The following is a 20,432-nucleotide window of genomic DNA, read 5'->3' as shown; positions in this document are numbered from 1 at the left end:
ATTTCATTCTAACCGAATTAAATTAGCATGATGATGAGTTCATAAAACTCAAAATTATGTTTAAAAAAGTAATAATCAATGGGATGGTCAGTGGTCTACATAATGTACCCAGGAACTTTTTCGGCTCTCTAAGGCAAGGCAGCGCTCTGTTGTGAGCCGATCATCTTGTCTGACAAGCTGGTAGATGCCACACTCCGTCACATCAGTGGGCAACTAAAACACACCTACCAGACCACTATTTCATGAAGTGTCCAACCCGTAGCCGCAAACCTAAATTTTAATCAGCATAGTTAATTTAAAATAAATACTTCACAAGTAACAATCAATCAAGGCCTAATAAGTGATCAGCTTTTTTAAGCCAAATAAGTTTTTTTATGCAGTACCGATCGATCATATTAATTTTAATTTTTTTTGCTGAGAGAAATGATAAAAACTTATTTAAAGAAGTATTTTATGCATATCTTTAAACAAAACATATATATTTTTTAAATAAAATAAATGGTATAAATTTTTATCAATTTCAAAAATCAATCGATCAATAAGTTAATAAATAAATGAAATAAAAACAAATTGAAATAGCCTGTAAACCAATTGGAATTAATGACTTTAACAAACAAAGCAAACCCCCACTGTCTATTACTGAGAAATGCTAAAACTTTCATTATTTCGTCATTTTTTAACAGAATGTAAAATTTGCAGTTAGCAACCCTTCCCCCGAAAGTCTTTCTAAGATTTTAAAATTTTCAGAAGATCGTTAGATATCGAGATAAATTTTTACATGCATTTGCGCATTTGATGTATTTGGAGGTGTTTTGGCATTGAATCGCTTAAGATAAAATTTTCACCTACTACGTTTAATGAATGAAAATGTCATTCATTAAATGGAAGGAGGGGGGTCCTTCCATTCCGTTACTAAATTTGTGGATGACCCCAAATGTTGGAAAAGATATAAATAATCCAAGAAAATCATTTCTTCCAAAGATTTCATAGCAAATCAGCATCTAACAATACGCTTTCAATCTCATCGAATAAAGATAGACTCCCAACTAAACCCTAAAGGTTGATTTTCCGCGGCTTTTGAGTCCATCTTTGTGCCATGATGTCTGAAAAAAAAATGTATTTAAACGTCAATATTCTCTAAAAATTGAGAAAACTTGAGCGGTTACGCATTCCGAAAACGGTCGTTGAAGAACAGTTGTGGGACTCGTATGACTCCCGGAAACAAGAAACAAAAATTCAACTCCAAATAAATATACCAGCTAGCTGCTGCGTATCATCAATTTCTGGTCAATACATAAATCCTTGCTCTTTGACCCCTTGGTCGATCATAATATTACCACCCATTAATTAGTGAATGGGATCGATATTTCAACGTTTAGAGTTCATAATTCATACCCTAAGAATTCAAACTCCCAGTTTATTTCATAAACATCTAGTCATCATTCACTGGTCTTTTAAAGAATAGCTTATAATTATAAAGCAAAGATATCGATCAAAATTTTGACAAAATACAAATCAAAGCCTTCACCTGAATCACATTACACCATAAGAAAATAGAGTAAACCAAAATGGAGAACTTAATATAGTACTTTAATGTCCTGCACATCAAAACGCCCTCTGAAAACCATTAACAGGTGTAACATTCTGAATTGAACATTTTTTTTAATGTTTGGAATATTTGTGAACATAATTTCGGTCGGTAGTGTACGGTTCATCCAGATAAAATCAAGCTCACTGAGCTGTTGCAAACATGTTAAATTGTATGTTACAATAATGTAGCTATTTTTCAAGACATCATGAAAAGTTCACAACAAGTATTTTTTACGTTGCAGATGAGTGAATATTAAAATTAATGATTCATATTGAAATACAACAACACGCAACGATTTGTCAACATAACTGCACCATTACGTATTATCGATGTTCCAGTTATGTTGAAAATAAGTAGCAAATGCGTAGTTTGAACAATCATAGAAGTTGTTGAGTATGTGCGTGCTTTAAACGTCACTTATCAGTAGCAATGTGACATCGAGTGGTAGCGACATCGGTGCAGCTCCTCCGCCAGCAGTCATCAGTTTTCAGCCTTATAAGCCACTAGTTCTGGCAATCCACCCGCTATTTGGTGCCGTTTCCAGTTCGCCAGCAGTTCCGGCAAATACGAGCTCCGTCTCTAACGGTTCCTCAACGGCCACATCTCCGTTCGGCGGTATCATCATATTTGCTGCCCCCAGATCATGCAACAACCAAACCATCGTCACCTCAGGCTTCTCACCGTTCTATTTAGTCCTTTGGAACTCCCGGTTGGTTGAGAGACTACGGCCACGCCAGCCGCTGTTGTCATTGTCTTTAGTCACCATCGTCCGCCGCCATCCGTAATCCTATCGTCCTCGTCGTGGTCTTCCATTTCCTATGCAGATGTTAGCACATGCATTACGATTTCTTTGCTTTTGTCAATGTTGCCATGGTAGATACTAGATGGTTACAACAAACCTTTACAGTGACAGCTTGATTCAGTTGGTTGCAAAACGAAGTTTGAAAACTTATAGATTCATACGCTTAATTGGAACAAGATTGCAAATAGGTTCTTCAACACATCTTGGTTCGTCAACTTTTTAGTAACATTTCGAAACAGTTGCTCAATAGGTACAAAAAACATATAGTTCACATTATGTTGCAACAAAGTTTTAAGAAACATAATGTTTTATGGAACTCTCATTTAACAAACACAACACAAGTTAGATTTGTTGCTCAAGTGTTTCATAAAATATCACGTAGCATATAATTTCATACCAATTTGAGTGTAACATGTTTGCTCCTCCCATGTGAGGCATGATTTGACAGGTCATCCAAGCAGTACATTGAAACAGTTGAGTTTCATTATTGTGACCTAAAGTAAATGAAGCAACAAAGCTGAAACTTTGTCATACCAAAATGTGTTTCCTGTACCATTTAAGGGATTTCTGGGCAACTAAAATAAAAAAAATAAAATAATTGAGATGTTTTCTGTGCTGCTTGGGCTGTATAAAAAATAAACGAAATGATGATGGGAAACAGTTCTGCTACCAGTTTCGCTGATCTTCTGGAAAACGGTCTCTTCAGGAGGTCATCAACAATATCCTGTTCCATGATTCCTATTTAATTTTGCACTATGTTATGAACAATATTCCATCAATGCGCTGAGGCTACTGAATAAAATGCAGTCAGGTAGTGAGAAAATTTAAAAATTTAAAAATTCTATGTGTGCGTGTAGGTAGGTATACAACGAATGACGGCTCTCCAAGATTCAATCAATTCAGAGAGAAACTCAAATGCAACGTAGCCTATACGTGTCAATTTATTCTCTTCTCTTTAAACTGTGCAAAGATAGAAGTGCACAAAATAAACACTAACACATCGGCAATTATGCTTACGGGACTTCAATACATATACAACTGATCTGGTTGTAAATACGAGCGTTTCTGGTGCACAAGCAAAAGTGCTCAGACTGGGAGAACTAAGCATGCGGTGGCTTTGGTAGAACGAATGCATATTTTCATTGCTTGTTTTGTGTCGCTCATTCGCCACGCCATAGAAGTCCAAAATGAGTTGTCTGCACGTGGTAAAATCCCAGCGTACCCGTACGTGAAAACAAGCTCGCTATGCCTCGCTTCTGTTTTTACTTACTTTTCTTTCAGTGGCGGGTAAAACGGAGGTTGAGCAGCGATGTGGTAAGCAATTCAGCTACTATCCAGTGATGTGGTGGACAATTCAGTTACTATCCATATGAAACCAATAAATAGGGAGGACAAAAATGGTTTTGATTGAGTATTAAATTTTTGCCTCTTAAATATTATGAAATATAAATTTTACTTTTTGAAAATTCGAGACTGTGCAGTGCACGAGGTGCACATATGGACGAGACGCCACTGGATATGATCATACTTAAACGTTACAAAGCTTCGTCATTTTAGCTTGTAAACCTCTTGAGATCCGAGTAGAAGAAATGAAATAAATTTACAAAATAACCGAGAAATCCCAGGTCTAAGAGGTCTAAAAATACAAATTTACCCTTTCAAGGGTGATTGGAATCCCATAGCTAATATAATAGGTGAAATTTGGCAAATCCTGGACGAACCAAGTAAGAGTTTTATATAATTGTATGTTGCTAATGCAACACGTAGCCGTAAGATCACTTTGTGTAATTTTCTGGAATAAAATTAATTTCGAAGATTACTTCAGATTCTTCATTGAATTCGATAATATTCTTGATATCTAAGTGAATACTTCTCTCCTTGACCGAAGAAAAAAGTAGCTCCTAGCCGTGTTTTTGGAAAAGTGTCTAAAAAAGCGAAACATTCTCTAAACCAGAGAAGAAAGTAACTTATGGCAGCGACGTGACGTCTGAGACAAAATTGTAGAAAAAGATAATTGTGAGAAAAATATACAAAAGATTGTTTGGTATTAAAAATTCTTAAAAAATGTTACAAAGCTAAGTATCTCAAAATGTCCTTGTTTGATTATTGTTTTTTTTTTAAATAAAAGCTCTTGAAAAATGCACACTTCTGAAGTGTTTAAAATTATCAACACTTAAAAATTGACAAAAAATCGTTAAACCAGAACTTTTGGTCAACATTTTGAACTTTTTTGTTAGGGTGTAAAAATTTTATCAAAAATTCTTGTTCTACGATTTTTGTCAGTTTTACATGTGTCCATTGTTTTGAACATTCCAAAAGTTTGCTTATTTCATAAGCAAAAATTGAAAAAAAAAAATCAAAAATCGGGCAACAATACTTTGAGATATTTGGGTTTTTACCATTTTTCTAGAATTTTAACTTGAAGGCAATTTGAAATCATTTTTTTTCCCAGAAAGACACTATTTTCTTTAAAACTTCGTGTTAGTCGTCATTTCGATCTGAATTGCCGTTTCCGTGCTATCATTTTTTGGAGAACTTCAAAGACTCCGTTTTATAAAATTTTACGAGGCCCAAAATGGCCGATTTTCAGCAAAAATGTGAATCATTGCCCATAACAAACACTTACGCAAAGTTTCATACAAATCGGAGAAGGTCGGTTCAATAATTAATTTTAGTTTCGCTATTTGTCCTGCAATTGATCAATAATTGCTTAAACTGAGAAGAAGTCTCTCCGGGCTCGAATTATGCACACCATTCTCCGCTTATTATTTCTATTTTAACGAACGACTGCAAATTGAAAGTCACGCTAAATCGCCCAGGCATGAAATGTAAACATTATAATTGCAAGAAGGACACGTTCCAGCACCACACTGCCATCATGCCTTCCTTCCATTCTAGTGGAGTACTCATGTTTCATTCAGCCAGCAATGACCGACGAAAAAAGAAAACCCATAACTTTACATCTACAGTGAAAGGTAAATAACAAGCTCGACAGGCTCGTAAAACATGTCCAAGGAAATTGCTAGCAACCAACTACGGAGTACCCTCGAAGATGGGATCGGGGTTGGGACGATGGTGGTTGGTTATCACTTGCTTCTCCACGGAGATGAATGATTCATGAGACGAGCGGGAAAGCGGAACGCAACGGCTTGTTTTACGATGGATGATCTGCTGCTGAAGGCTATTTGGACAAACTAATGAGCTCATCATTCCGGGATGAAAATGTGTCCTTTGGGTTTGCGGTAGATAGTAGTACAATAGTACATAATGGTTCCATTCACCCTATGAGCATTTCCGTCTGGCTCTCGGTGAACTGCTTCCGAGCTGTGTGGGCCTGAATAAACACATTCCTTTCGTCGTCTCATCTTAACCGTTTACGCAACTAAATTAAGGCAATCCGTATGGGCAGAGATTTATTTTTTACAGTGTTCTGTGTCTTCTTCGTCTGCTTTTATCTTGAACTGTATCTCTATCGTACCTAATAAAACTTTTGTATTTTCGTCGATCAACATCATAGAGTTTTCTCGATTTGTTTTGCAAAAAAAAAAATGGCGGTTGATCTTCCAACTCGGGATCAACTCACCGACAACAATTTGTACAACGTGGTTTGTTCGTGTGTTCTTTTGATTGAAATTGAGCCAAAATTGAAACAATCTTACTTGTGACAAAAATTGATCTGATAAACCAAATATCAAATGTTCGACGTATCACCACGGTTGGCAGCACTGCCCAGGGAAGCGCTCGCAAGATCCGCTACTGCCGTGGCCGTTGCGGTGACCGTGGGCTGCTGTAGGTTCGAAGCGTTCACACTAAGCTGATCTCGCTGCTGGTGTTGCTGGTACTGGTGGAAGGTGGCTAGTGTTCGGGGATCCAGTTCAAGGGTGATTTGCTTACCACTGTTGATGCTACTGTTGCTGCTCCTCCTATGGTTGGCACTTCCGTCGACATCGTCCGGCGGTGGCGGCGGTGGATGCCCACCTACGCCACCCAGGATGTTCCTGCTGCTGCAACCCTCCACGTAATTGTCATCGTCACCATAGTCGTCCTCGTCGTCATCGTCCGCTGGTTCACCACCCGGGATGTTGTGCACGATGCTCGGGAAGGTGGCCTTCTGCTTGGCGATCAGCTTTAGCAGCTCAATTGCGTCAAGAGCCTGTCGCTTTTCATGCAGGATTCTGTGTTCGGTGGGTGGAGGAGAAAAGATCAAAAAGAGGGTGGAGAAAAAGTTCGTTACGATGTTAGTTGCAACTGCATTTGGTTATAATGGTATGGGAAAACTTTTTTTTACAAGCGTTTCTACATTGTTAGCAAGGATAACAAACTTCGATCTACTGTATGCGGGAAGCAACATTGTTTGGTTTTTACATTTTAAATTCTACTGGTGCGGGGGAAACAACTTTACGTTATGAATGTACTCAATCGTGATTGTGATTCATCCGAATGACAATGAGGAACATTATTGAGGCTTGTGGTGAATAGTAATTCAATGTATGCATTTTCGTTTGATGAAAAAAATGAGACATTACGTGATCTAATTTGACGGCAGATCAAAAACAGCTTTTAGAAATTAATGGTGTTAATTTTTTATCATCAAAATAAGTGAGGATTGAGTACTTTCCACTAAGGAAGTCTACTTGTACGAAATAAGCGTATCTGTTAAAATATAAGAAATTATATCGGAATTAAAATCAAATAACTCATCCCACTCAACAGCTGTTCATCAAAATAAGGTATTCTCTATCCTGAGAAATTAAACAATATCAGTTTCAAAATTTGATTCCATTGTAACCAACTATAAATTTAATATTTTTGGATGAAATTTGACTAGTCTAAATAAGCCTAAAATCCTTAATTCAGTTGTCCAATTTAGGTTAAAATCGTATAGCGATCCGTGAAAAAATTAAGAACAACTTCAGATCAGTAGCAATTGCGCTCATAAGTTGTTTGACAAACTGATTTTATGACTAGATTTATTTCCCCAGGGTGGCCACTGGATTTGAGAAATTAAACTACCTGTGTCTTGCTGGGTGCCCAACATACTTTTCATGGTTTCATATAAACACAAAAATTCAGTAAATTCAGTTTTCACGCGTTTTTTGATTACGTATACTACGTCTTACGGAAGGTAAATCGAAAATCTAAAATTGCGACCGTCACGAAAAGGTGTAAGGTTTTGAACGCTTATAACTTTGTCATTTATAGATGAAATTAACATCTAAATACACCAATCGATAGGAAATAACTTTCATAATCTGCTGCAATAAACGCTTTTTTTTCAATTTTCCATAACAAACTGTTGAAAAATGTACAAATAAAAGGGATAATTTTATCACTGTTTTCATGAAATAAACGTTATCCCCAAACCCAGTCGTCATAATCGAGTACCACTTGGTTGCACATCGTGCTGCTTGAATCTGAAAAGTTATAAAACAGCGCTGCTTTTGTGCCTCAACTCATTTTCGCTTCGGACGGTGAGTAAGCATTTAGCAGCAGTAGCAGTAGGAAGGCAGCGGTTCTTGTCAAGCGCGCAGCGCAGCGTTCGAGTTTTGCACCTCGAACCTTACGCATCGTTCCCGTGGAGATCACTGGCTGCTGGCCGTCGCCTCGATGGCGCAAGCACTCCGAAGTGGATCAACCTCCTTGCCTGAATGATAACGAACTCGCGTTCTACAAATCTCGATTACTTTTTCGAAAGGACATATCAGCTTTTGTAAACAACGCAATTTATCGTCGGTTTGGCGTAATTGATAGCTCACACACGCATACTAACGCCTCTATATTAGGTAGGGGGAAATTTACAAAAGCTGATACGTCCCTTCGAAAATGTAATCGAGAAATACTTCTTGGGCTGTGTCCCAATTTCCGAGTTAAATTTGACTCGTGGATAAACGTGACATTTCAAAAGTTATTTTCAATGTTAGAATATACCGGAAATTTAACTCAGCCACGGTTGCCAAAATTTCACACACGGGTTGGACATTTATGCGAGATTTCGAGAATCGTGAATATCTCACGATTAGAACATTTTAGCTTGAAATCCCTCCATTTAATTCTCGGTACATCTCTTATCTATTGATTAAATTAAAAAATACTAATTAATAATTATTTAAGATTTCGTGCGTTTTGTGAACTCAAATCCATTACTTTTCCTAAGAAAACGGGGTATTTCTGTGGTGGGAAAAAAGGATTTCCCTACACAGATTATAGATTTCTATAATATATTTATGCTTTTAGATAGGCTATGAAAGTCCACTTGGAAAATTATGCTATAGAACGGTTTATAAAATCCCAGATTTTTTGCTGATGGGGGCGAGGCATAGCAAGCCGTTTGATTGCAAAATTCTTTGAGTAGGAGGAACTTGCAATGCTTATCTCTTAGCATAAATAGAGGTACCGTCGAGATTTTTTCAGGGCTACACTGCAAACATTATTTCGTTATTTCCTTCACGGTCATTTCGTAAAAATGATTTTCGTAGATATAACAATTGTTTCGTTATTTGTGCGAATCGTTCGTATTGCATTTCAACATATACAGGGTGCGTGACGAATTTTTGCAGTAAATGGCATATTTGAGAAAAAATACACCAGTTAGTTATTCTAGCAATGAATTTTGTGCGATTTATTTTCTTTCGCAACATATGGAAGTTGTAAGTAAATTTATTCAAAAAAATTGCCTTCCCTTTCGACGACTGTAGTTAGACGCTTCCGGAAACTGCAGTATGCACGTTTTAAAATGTTTCGATCCATAAATGTCATCACTGCCTTGATTTTAGCTTTTAGCGACTTAAGTGTGGTGTGAGGGGTTCTATTGGTATCCCGTTGGACGACGCTCTATACAAAATAATCCAACGGATTGATATCGGGACTGCTTGGGGGCCAAATTTCTTCCTCCCAAATTTACGAAATATTTTCCGTAAGCCATTTCTGTGCTTTATTAGCAGTATGAGCAGGTGCTCCGTCTTATCACTTTCCCAAGCCTTTTTTAATATTATACACTGTTCTTTCAGACACATTTACCGACCGAATTATTTCTTTCATGCATACTCCGGCGCGCAACAAAGCGACAACGGCTGACAGATTGCTCTCTTGTTTCGACATCTTTACGTTTCATCAACATTGTTTGTTTAAATCTTACACCTAACAGTATAAGCTATCCAGTGCTGCCAAATATATCTAAATCATGATGCACAAGCATGAGAAATTACTATTTGAAATTTACTGCAAAAATTCGTCACGCACCCTGTACAATGCCAACATTACGCATAATTCGTACAATACAAGAACAGTCTTTCGTATGGATGTCAACACTGCCTACAAACATCATGTGTGCATTCGTGAATACTATGAAACCATTTGTTCACCTACGAAAATCATTCGTTTAAACAAGCTCTTATAAGCACGTTATTCGTGAACATTACGAATCTATTCGTTGGGACACTAATTGCTTTCGTTCGTAGTATGAATGTTCACGAGTCAGTTGTAAACAAACATTTTGAAGTGAGATTATGTACGTCGTATCAAAAATCGATATTGTTTTCGATTCGGTGGTGTCCTCGTCGGACTGAAATGGTGTTGTGTGACTATGGTTCGCTATTTGAGGAGGAACAACATGACAGTTTAAGTCTTCTGCGCTGCCGAGTTGTTTAAGGATCATCTCTGAAACAAGCAGTCAGGTAAGTTCAGTGAGAAATTTACAAGCGTGACAATTGCTGATTGAACTTATCTCTTTCTATCTGTTCCACAGCCTGACGATCATTTCTTCGACGAGAATGAAGCCAATTCACAGTGGCTGGCGCACCCAGACCGCAATCTGGACAGCATCCTGATACAGTGGTAGACATTCGTTTAGCCGAGACCCAGTTTTTCTATGTGTATAGAAAGTAATACACAATGAATGCTCGGGTTTGGTCTTGTACGATAGATTTCATTTATTTCTAACAAATTCATTAATAAAACTTTAAATTACGTTACGTTTGGATTACAAAATTGAAAAAAATATCGGTGCACGGGTAGACATTCGTTTAGCCGAATTGTTAAATTTCACCATGAAGATGACTTTTAATAAAGAATTTCGAAGAAAATCGATAGTTAATACTTAGCATGGCCGCCATCGTTACGAATCACTTCAAAAATACGATTTGGCATCGAATCCGACAGCTTTTGCAGTGTTGCCATGTCAATTTTGGCCCAACAATCTTGAACTGCTGTTCTAAGACTGGAAATGCTGTCAAACTGACGTCCGTTTGCGTAAACCATTCCAGCCAAGATTCCCCATAGGTTTTCTATGGGATTACAATCAGGACTGCAAGCTGGTCAGTCCAGCAGTGGAATGTTTTTTTCATCAAACCAAGCCTTGGACTGTTTCGAGACGTGCATAGATGCATTGTCCTGCTGAAAAACGATGTCCTCATTTGCGTCGTTTTCAATATGACCGATCAAAACGTCATCCAGTAGCTCCAGGTACATTTCGAAATTCATCCGGGTTGAGATGAAACAAATCGGAAGCTTTGCATGGTAGGAAAAGCAGGCCCATACCATCAAACTTCCACCACCAAAGTTTCGCTTCGATCTAACGACGCTGGTTTGATTCAAATCGTGCCAGTAGCAACTATAACAATCAGGCCCGTCTAAATTAAACTTTTTCTCGTCAGAAAACACAACACTACGCCATTCCGTCTTCCACTCCATGTACTTCCGGGCGAACTTCAGCCGATTCTGCTTATGAGTGAGATTGAGCTTCGGTTTTCCTTGTAGTTTCTTCCACTTGATGTTTGGCGATTCATTCAGAATCCGCGCAATTTGTCGGGAAGTAACCGGAACATCGAGCTTTTGCTTTATTTGGGAACAGGACAGTCGATTCTGTGTTGCTTCATGCCTGATTTGACCTTTCATCCTTAACGATACTTTGGTGCGCCCTTTGGTGGCACGTTTAATGCCATATTTCGAACCCGGCCGATTGAGACATTCGAGTGGCCCTCTTCCTTGAACAATCTTATAATCCGCCGTTCTTCCTCCGTCAGTCGGGCACCCTTCGCCATTCCTGAAACTATTACATTTGTCATTAATCAATAAAAATTAAACACCGCATTATTGACACACCTTGTTGATTTTAAGTTGTTTTATCGAAATGCTTTAAAACACACTTGAAACCCGCGAGAAATTTGCCAAAAACAAAACTTTTCCGCACCTCGGCTAAACGAATGTCTATGGTGAAAACGGTGTTTGAATGTTTACATCCGCCGCTACCGGTTTGGTGAGTGTGTGCGTGCGACTCGTTCCTCTCTCATCAAAGTGATGCAGATACACTACCACTACGACAAATCACATCCCGAATAAAAACATGTTTTAAATATAATTTTTGAATATTTTCAAAATTTTTAGCTCTCGGCTAAACGAATGTCTATCACTGTAGTGGGCGCTACCTACTACATAATTCTCTATGATCACCACATCGAAAATAAAAATTTCGAGCTACTGGAACGTGCAACCGGCCAGCTGCTTGATAATCTTCAGGAGAGGCTTCAGGACTCAATCGAAGCGGGTTCTCTTCATCGGTGACATGCTGCCGTAGAATATGGACTTTGGACCTCACAAGGCTTCAGGAGATCCTAATGCGGTAGAGTCTCTACAATACTACCATCGCACCAGAAGCCAGACAAGCTGTTCGATTTCTACAAGCCTGTGAGAGTTGCTGAGTAAAAGATTTTCAATAATGTATTTTTCGTAGTATTCTCAATCTTTGGGCTATTTACACGAATGATTTGTATTTATTTTCTGAAATATTCGTAGCCAGTGTGGCAATGTTTCGTAAAATATAAGAATGTTACGAACAAAATTATTTTGGGGATTTTAACGAAACTAGCTTCGTATACAGAACGAATTTATTTCGTTGCAGAAAACAACTATATACTAAATTTTATTTTCAGTGTAGGTACTGAAATTCGACAGTGATCGATTCTTTTCATCGATTTGCTCTTTATATTGCTACAGCTAAGCGAAACAATTCAAGCTGAACATTGCATTAGGTTCATTGACAAGATTCTCTTCGTGGACTTTCTTCTTGTATCCCCTCGGCCATGTAAAGTCATTCCCAGGTATTTTTTAGCGCACAGATCGATAAAAGAAGTTTTTATCTAGCATCTAATATAACAAACACAACAAGAAACGCAATGTTCAGGTTGAATATTATCTGATTTCTTTCTCGATGTAGTGATGTAACAGGTTGTGTTGGCTATAAAAAGCAACAGCAAACGCACTAAGAAATGTTAATCCAAGCGAGTTATTAACAAAAGAGAAAATAGATCATCGCGGTTACGTCCTTATGTATGCTGACTGTCAAATTTGTAATCTGTGATAGATATGGAAGTCCCTTTTTTCCCACCACAGAAACGCCCGTGTTCTTATGCCTTATGATACATGTGCGTCTACAAAACGCGAACGAAATATTTAAAAAAAACCAACAATATTTAGTAATTTATTTTTACTAGATCGGTAAATAAAAGATGTACCGAGAACTTATAGGAGGGATTTATGGCTAATCAAGATATTCCCGATCAACTACAAAATGTTGTATAACATTTGTGCAAAATAGTGCACATCGTTTTTTGTGTGCGCATTTTTTTTTGCGTTTTGAGAAGTTGAATCGCTGTAGAAACCTTATTTCCGATCAATCTCATTACCACATAAAAATTTCAAGAGCACAAATACCAGCTCTCACAAAACTTATAACAAAGAAACTGGAACTTCACGTTTGCTGTAGTGCAGTACACAAGGAGTTTCAATTTCATTAGTGATGTCACAACCGTCCAAGATTTGTGTCCTAGAAATCTTGAAGTGATAGGGAATTTTATCAGCCATTGACCGTCATCAATGTTGGCCGCTTCAATGAATCACCTGAAGAAAGCCTTCCTCATATCTGATTGTAATTTAGGAACCAAATGAAATAGAATATATATTCGCATTTTTATGAGGTCCTGAATTTAACCAAGTTTTGCCAAGTAGGAAATCCAAAATATGTACATAGGACCGAAATTATAGGTTACTTCTACTGTATTTTTAATCAATATCTAGAAAAAAAAATGCAAGAGAATTTCACTAAAGGGTGATACGGTCAAAATTTGGTCAAGGGAAAACGCGTGTAAATCGGTGAAATCGTTTATTTAAAAAATCAAATTAAATTTCTTTTTCAAGTTCAATTAGTATAAAATTCAGGAAAAATATTCAGTTAGGCTTCCGCTTTTCCAAATCCGAATTGCCGGGCCTTACGCTTGACCCCTGCCATCAGATTTTGTACAGCCACCTTGTCCACCTTCTTCGCCGCAGAAAGCCAGTTTGCCTTGAACTGCTGCTCGCCGTTAGCAGTTTTTTTGGTCTTCTTTAGGTTCCGCTTGACAATAGCCCAGTATTTCTCAATTGGGCGGAGCTCTGGCGTATTGGGAGGGTTCTTGTCCTTGGGAACCACCTGCACGTTGTTGGCGGCGTACCACTCCATGGCCTTTTTACCGTAATGGCAAGATGCCAAATCCGGCCAAAACAGTACGGAACAACCGTGTTTCTTCAGGAAAGGCAGCAGACGTTTATTCAAACACTCTTTCACGTAAATTTCTTGGTTGACAGTCCCGGAAGCTATGAAAATGCTGCTTTTCAAGCCACAGGTACAGATGGCTTGCCAAACCAGATATTTCTTTGCGAACTTTGACAGTTTCATGTGCTTGAAAACATCTGCTACCTTTCCCCTTCCTTTTGCCGTATAAAACTCCTGTCCCGGAAGCTGCTTGTAGTCGGCTTTGACGTAGGTTTCGTCGTCCATTACCACGCAGTCAAACTTCGTCAGCATCGTCGTGTACAGCCTCCGGGATCGCGCTTTGGCCGTCGTATTTTGTTTATCATCGCGATTTGGAGTCACTACCTTCTTGTAAGTCGATAGTCCGGCTCGTTTTTTGGCTCGATGCACGGTTGTAGACGATACACCCAGCTTATTTGCGGCATCTCGGAGAGAGAGGTTAGGGTTTCGCTTGAAACTACCGGCAACTCTCTTTGTCGTCTCAGCGGCTTCCGGTTTTCGATTTCCCCCCGATCCAGACTTCCTGGCTGTCGACAAACGTTCCCCAAACACTTTAATTACATTTGTAACGGTTGATTTGGCAACTTTTAGCGATTTTGTCAACTTTGCGTGCGAGTAGCTCGGATTTTCGCGATGCACGAGCAAAATTTTGATACGCTGCTCTTCTTGCTTGGACGGCATTTTGACAACTGAAGAGTGAATTCCAAAATCAAAATAGGAGCAACATTCTACACACACACACACCTTCAAAATGAGGGGTGTTCAGGTTTTTTAAATGCAAAATTGAAAGAAATACGTCAAGTTGATATTGACCAAATTTTGACCGTATCACCCTTTACACAGCTTAACGTTGTCTACGTCAACCATGCGCTCGTGTCTTATACACAACCCCACAAATATTTTTTTTAGATTTCGTCATGATTGACGGTGAGTACAGACATTTCACTACCACCTTGTTTTTCTTTGATTATTTTCTGATTTTTTAAACAAGTTGCTCTAACTTTGGTTGCAACTTGGGATCACACGATTGAAAATATAAAAAAAAAGAGTAAAAACAGAATTCAGTATGACTTTAAAAAAGGAATACCGACACACAGTGTGGCCAAAACCACTAGCGCCGTAAGTATGCATTCTACAGATTTGCAGTCTTCGACAAAGTTGCTCAGTTTATTAAGTGCCAACATTTGGTGTTTTTAATTAGTTCGTATTCCTCCCGCATACGTGCCTATCGAATGTATCATTTAAACGGAGGGTTCTAGGATTTCAACCTGAGGCTGGTTCGCCTCCAGGTTCTAGAAGGATTTCTTCGGCAAAGCTATGCATTTTATAGTTCTGAGAAATGTTGTCGAATACAATACACCTGTGACTCAACTGAAGTGAGAAATCGGCCTACTATGAAAACTTCCCAGGTAACAAAAAGTTCTGATAAAAGGCTAGTTGTGGCTTAAGCAGCTTGGTTGAAGGTGGTCTATAGAATTCTAAGCAGCCTCGTTTTTAAGTCGTTATAAGAACTTGAAAGTTCCGGTTCCAAAATTGAAGAGCATTCTAAGCAGCTTCTGGCGGAACTTTAAAAAAAAAGTTAAAAAAGATGTTTGTCCTCTACATCAATTTTCACTTTTATGAAAGTTAATTCTAAATTCAGGTCTTTATGAAAGTTATTTTAAAAGGCAGGTTTGAACGTGTATTGATTTATCAGCATTAGTAGTAGAATTGGAGCTGTTTGAAGAATTAAACCCAGTCCTTCTGCTTGAGAGCCCTAGCATGAACTGCTACGTCATCTGAAATATAATAAAGTGAGCTGTTGTCCCGCCGGAGTTTTCAGAGCCAGCTGACTGACCTGAATACGAAACACAACACCTTGATGAACTTTAAATTGGTGTTTGACCGCATGGTTTTCCAACACACTTGTGGCACAATGTTCGTAGTTCACATGCCGAATACACGGGTTTGAATCTAGGAAATTTCTCTTTATTTTTTTTAATTTTAGGATAAAACATGGATGCACAACTTTGAGTTATTCAATATTTACGTACATTAAATGTTGTTAATAACAAAGACTTGTGCGGATTGCTTCATGTGGGCTATGACAGACTTTTTTAGAAACTTTCAAGTTCCTAAAATGTTCCACAGTGAACTTTTGAGATACTTTACACTTGCTAAGAAGTTCCGCTGGGAACTTGCTCGGAACTTTGTTGTGGCTATCTTTTCAGCCTTGCCTGAAGTTCATAAGAAATTCTTAGGGATGCTTTTTGGATTTTTTTTGAACTTTAAGTTGCTAGGAGTACGCTTCGGAACTATTTGGAGCCTGAAGTTCCTCGTGCGCTTTCTATAACTTCTAAAGCAGCCAGATATTTTGTTAGAACTAAATATGCACTTTATGAAACTTAAAAGTAGGTTAATCGTTGAATGCGGAACTTTTGGTTGCTTGGGAAGAAAGTTCTGTCAGAATTTTATTCACCGACGAACCGACGTGACAGCTCATACAAACTACTTTCAAATTCGTGCCCAAGACGCCATACTTAAAATACGTTAAACACTATCCGATCATGTCATACCATGAGCAAGGACACGAACCCACGTATAATTTATATTGCCTTGGTTTGCGTCTCACCTCGTTTGACAGATCTGATCGCCCGTTTGACAATTCGAAATGCTCCTGTGACATGTCGGTTCGTTGGTGCTTTATTTGAACTTTATGGAACTTTACAGTTCTTTCGGAACTTTATTTGAACTTAATGGAACTTGAAAGTTCCATCGGAACTTAATTTGAACTTTATGGAACTTGACAGTTCTATCAGAACTTTATTCGAACTTTATGGAACTTGAAAGTTCTGTCGGAACTTTATGTGAACTTTATTGAACTTGGAAGTGAGTTTTATCGTTGAATGCGGAACTTTTGGTTACTTGGGTTACCTTAGAAAATGCGTTATCGTCATTTTTTACAGTATAGAGGTCAAAAATCAAAGCCTCATGAACAGTGCATTGTCAACATAATAGAAACTATACAAATCTCACATGTTTTCAAATTTATCATACATTTTTGTAAAAATATTTACACAAATTTTTCAAAATAGTGGAATCTACAAATGTTAATAACTCAAATTAGCGCAAAAAGAAACAAGATGTTTTAATGGGTGTGGTTAGTGTAGACCTAGTTAGATATTTTAATGAAAATAGCACAATTGGAAACATCGAGCATTTGAATATATTTTTCAAATTTTAGGTATTCTAATGACGGTTTATAAACATGCTTGTTGATTCTCATTGTGCTGTGCATATTTATTTGTCCAACTAGGTCTATAAGGACATTTTTTGAAAGCCGATATCTCACTTACATTCTGAAGTCTTTGATGTATTCGACAACATTTCTCACAGCTATAAAATCCACTACTTTGCAAAAGAAACCATCCTTCTAGAACCCCCCGTTTAAAAGATAGATTCGAGTGCGACCTATGCGGCAGGAATACAAACTAATTAGAAAACACCAAAAGTTGGCCCTAAACAACGTAACATTGCATGTGGTCCAGAATGCAGATTTAGGAGGAATGATATGTTTTGAGCTTGAAATTGAAGCTTTAGACTAAAAATCTCTTCTACAAAGTTGTTCCTTATAGTTTAAAATTTCTCATGAAAGTCATCATCTAGAGACTTTTAAAACTCTTTAAGACGAACTCTTTAAGCGAAATTTGTTGTCTGTATCTCTTGATCAGCGAAAAATATTGACAAGCTGTGTACAGCAAAAATTTGCGCCTTTTAAAGATCTAAAAGTTATTTGAAGACATCTTTGCTGAGAAATTTGATATAAGGAAACCAGAGCAAAACAACTGTTTTTTTAGAGACACCCTAACTCAATTAAAAAAATAGCTCTAAATCAGTCAATTTAAAAGATACAAAAAAGTGTTTTTCAACAAAGTTGATTGAAATTAGCTGAGCTATAACTTTTGCTAGGCATGTATACCTTAATTTATTCAAACAAAAAAGTTAGATGTTTGATTTTAATGATAATAAGAACCACCCTAGAATTCATTGTCATAAAAATGAGGGCCTAACTATAGGGATGTAGAAAAGATTTTTAGTCTAAAGCTTCAATTTTAAGGTCAAACATATCATTCCACCTAAATCTGCATTCTGGACCACTGTGCATTGTCGAACCAACGGTGCAAGAGGTTTAGACCACGCTACCGGGTTCACTGCCCCACTGTGCGACATGGTTGATTTGAACAATAGATGTCGAAAAAGTAACGGCATTTGATTTAAATGCAGGAATCCTGAAAAATATCTCAATTGAATCAAAATCACGAATTTGTTAATTTGTTGAATGCTAAGATCGCAACTGATTGGCGAATTATATTTTCATTAATTTAGATAATTTTTTGAAGTAAATTTTTTAAAGTTTTAGAAAGTTGGATTCTCTTAAAAATTACATGTGCATTTTCGAAGCGCACTAGGCCGAACGCTATTGGGTTAAGGAATCTATGAAAAAAGGTCAAAAGACACAAACTCGAAAGACAAAAGGTCAAATGGACAAAAAGTTGAAATGGACAAAGGATCGAATAAACACAACCTTAAATCAAGAGCCACGTGTGAAAAGGGAATATAAGTTTTTTGTAAACAAACCTTTGTAGGCCTTTTTCCCGCCACCCATATGACACCAAAGCAAACCATCAACATCACCGGATAGAGAAAACTTTCCCCTTTCCGATGATGTTTTTGGTTTGCGTGGGCGACCCTCGGTTTCGAGAAAAAGGTCTACAAAGGATTGTTAACAAAAATCTTGTATGTTCTTTTCACATGTGGCTCTTGAAATGAGCAAAAGGCTGAATGGAATTCAAAGGGAAAATAGGCCGAAATGAACAAAAAGTCGAATGGAATTTAATGAAACAAAACGTTGACTAGACAAGAGTTCGAAATGTACAAAAGGTTGAATAAAAAAAATATGGAAAATAAACAAAAAGTCGAAGGGACAAAATATCAAAATGGACAAAAGGTCGAATGGAAAAAAACATCAACAAAAGGCTGAATGGAACTTAAAAAGACAGAAGGTTGAATGGAATTTAAAGGGACAAAAGTTCGAATGAAATAGAAGCCGAATGGAATTCTAAGGAACAAAATGTCGAATGGACAAAAGGTTGAATGAGCAAAAGGTCAAATGGAATTAAAATTCAAATTGACAAAAAGTAGCAATGGAAAAAAGGTGGAAATGGACAAAAGGTCGAATGACAAAACATCAAATCAAGAGCCACGTGTGAAAAGAGCATACATGTTTTTTTGTAAACAAACCTTTGTATGCCCTTTTCGCACCACCCATATGACACCAAAGCAAACCATCAACATCACCGGGTAGAGAAAACTAATCCCTTCCTGATGATGTTTTTGGTTTGCGTGGGCGACCCTCGGTTGGGAGAAAAGGGTCTACAATGGTTTGTTTACAAAAAGCTTGTATGCCCTTTTTACATGTGGCTCTTGAAATGAGCAAAAGGCTGAATGGTATTTCAAGGGACATAAGGTTGAAGGGAATTTAAAGGGAAAATAGGCCGAAATGAACAAAAAGTCGAATGGAATTTAATGAAACAAAACGTTGACTAGACAAGAGTTCGAATTATGGAAAGTAAACAAAAAGTCGAATGGACAAAACTTTGAAAGGACAAAACGTCAAATGAAATTTAAAGGGATAAAATGTCAAAATGGACAAAACATCAACAAAAGGACGAATGGAGCTTAAAAAGACAGCATGTTGAATGGAATTTAAAGGGACAAAAGGTCAAATGAAATAAAAGTCGAATGGATTTTAAAGAAACAAAAGGTCGAATGGACCAAAGGTCAAATGGAATTTAAAGGAACAAAAGGTTGAAGAGGACAAAAGGTCGAATGTAATTTAAAGGAACAAAATGTTGAATGAACAAAACATCAAATGAAAAAAAGGCTGAATGGAATATAAAGAAACAGAAGTTTGAATGGACAAGAGGTCGAAATGGACAAAAGGTTGAATGAAAAAAAAATAGGGAAATTAAAAAAAAAGTCAAATGGATAAAACTTTGAATGAACAAAAGGTCAAATGGAATCTAAAGGGACAAAATGTCAAAATGAACAAAAGGTCGAATGAAAAAAAACATCAAATGAACAAAAGGTTGGATGGAATTTAAAGAGACAGAAAGTTGAACGGAGTTTAAAGGGAATAAAGGTCGAAATGAACAATAGTTTAAAATGGACAAAAGGTCGAATGTACAAAACATCAAAAGGTTGCATGGAATTTAAAAGGAAAATAGGTTGAAATAAAAATTACGAATGGAATTTAAAGAAGCAAAAGATCGAATGGACAAGAGGTCGAAAAGCACAAAAGTTTAAATAGACGAAAGGTTGAAATGGACAAAAGGTTGAATGAAAAAAAATAGAGAAAATAAACAAAATTAGAATAAACAAAATTCGAATGAACAAAACGTCGAATGGACACAAGATCAAAATGAACAAAACATCAA

General features: G+C 37.3%; 2 protein-coding genes across 2 annotated transcripts in view; both read right to left on the bottom strand.

Moving 5' to 3' along the window:
- Rpb10 (DNA-directed RNA polymerases I, II, and III subunit Rpb10) overlaps window positions 1-20,432 on the bottom strand; it is a 195,449-nt gene that overhangs the window by 62,505 nt on the left and 112,512 nt on the right. The window lies entirely within an intron of this gene.
- The window catches only part of LOC135704023 (DNA fragmentation factor subunit alpha-like), a 127,346-nt gene continuing 111,606 nt past the window's right edge, over window positions 4,693-20,432 (bottom strand). Inside the window, exon 4 of the mRNA XM_065225389.1 lies at window positions 4,693-6,568. Coding sequence (XP_065081461.1) covers window positions 6,085-6,568 — 484 coding nt within the window. The 3' untranslated portion in view covers window positions 4,693-6,084. The remainder of the gene's footprint in view (window positions 6,569-20,432) is intronic.

The sequence above is a fragment of the Ochlerotatus camptorhynchus genome, unplaced genomic scaffold (assembly GCF_037179485.1).
Source record: "Ochlerotatus camptorhynchus isolate MF236.1 unplaced genomic scaffold, CSIRO-AGI_Acam_v1.1 ptg000021l, whole genome shotgun sequence".
Classification (NCBI taxonomy): domain Eukaryota; kingdom Metazoa; phylum Arthropoda; class Insecta; order Diptera; family Culicidae; genus Ochlerotatus; species Ochlerotatus camptorhynchus.
This window is presented reverse-complemented; position numbering and strand designations above follow the sequence as displayed.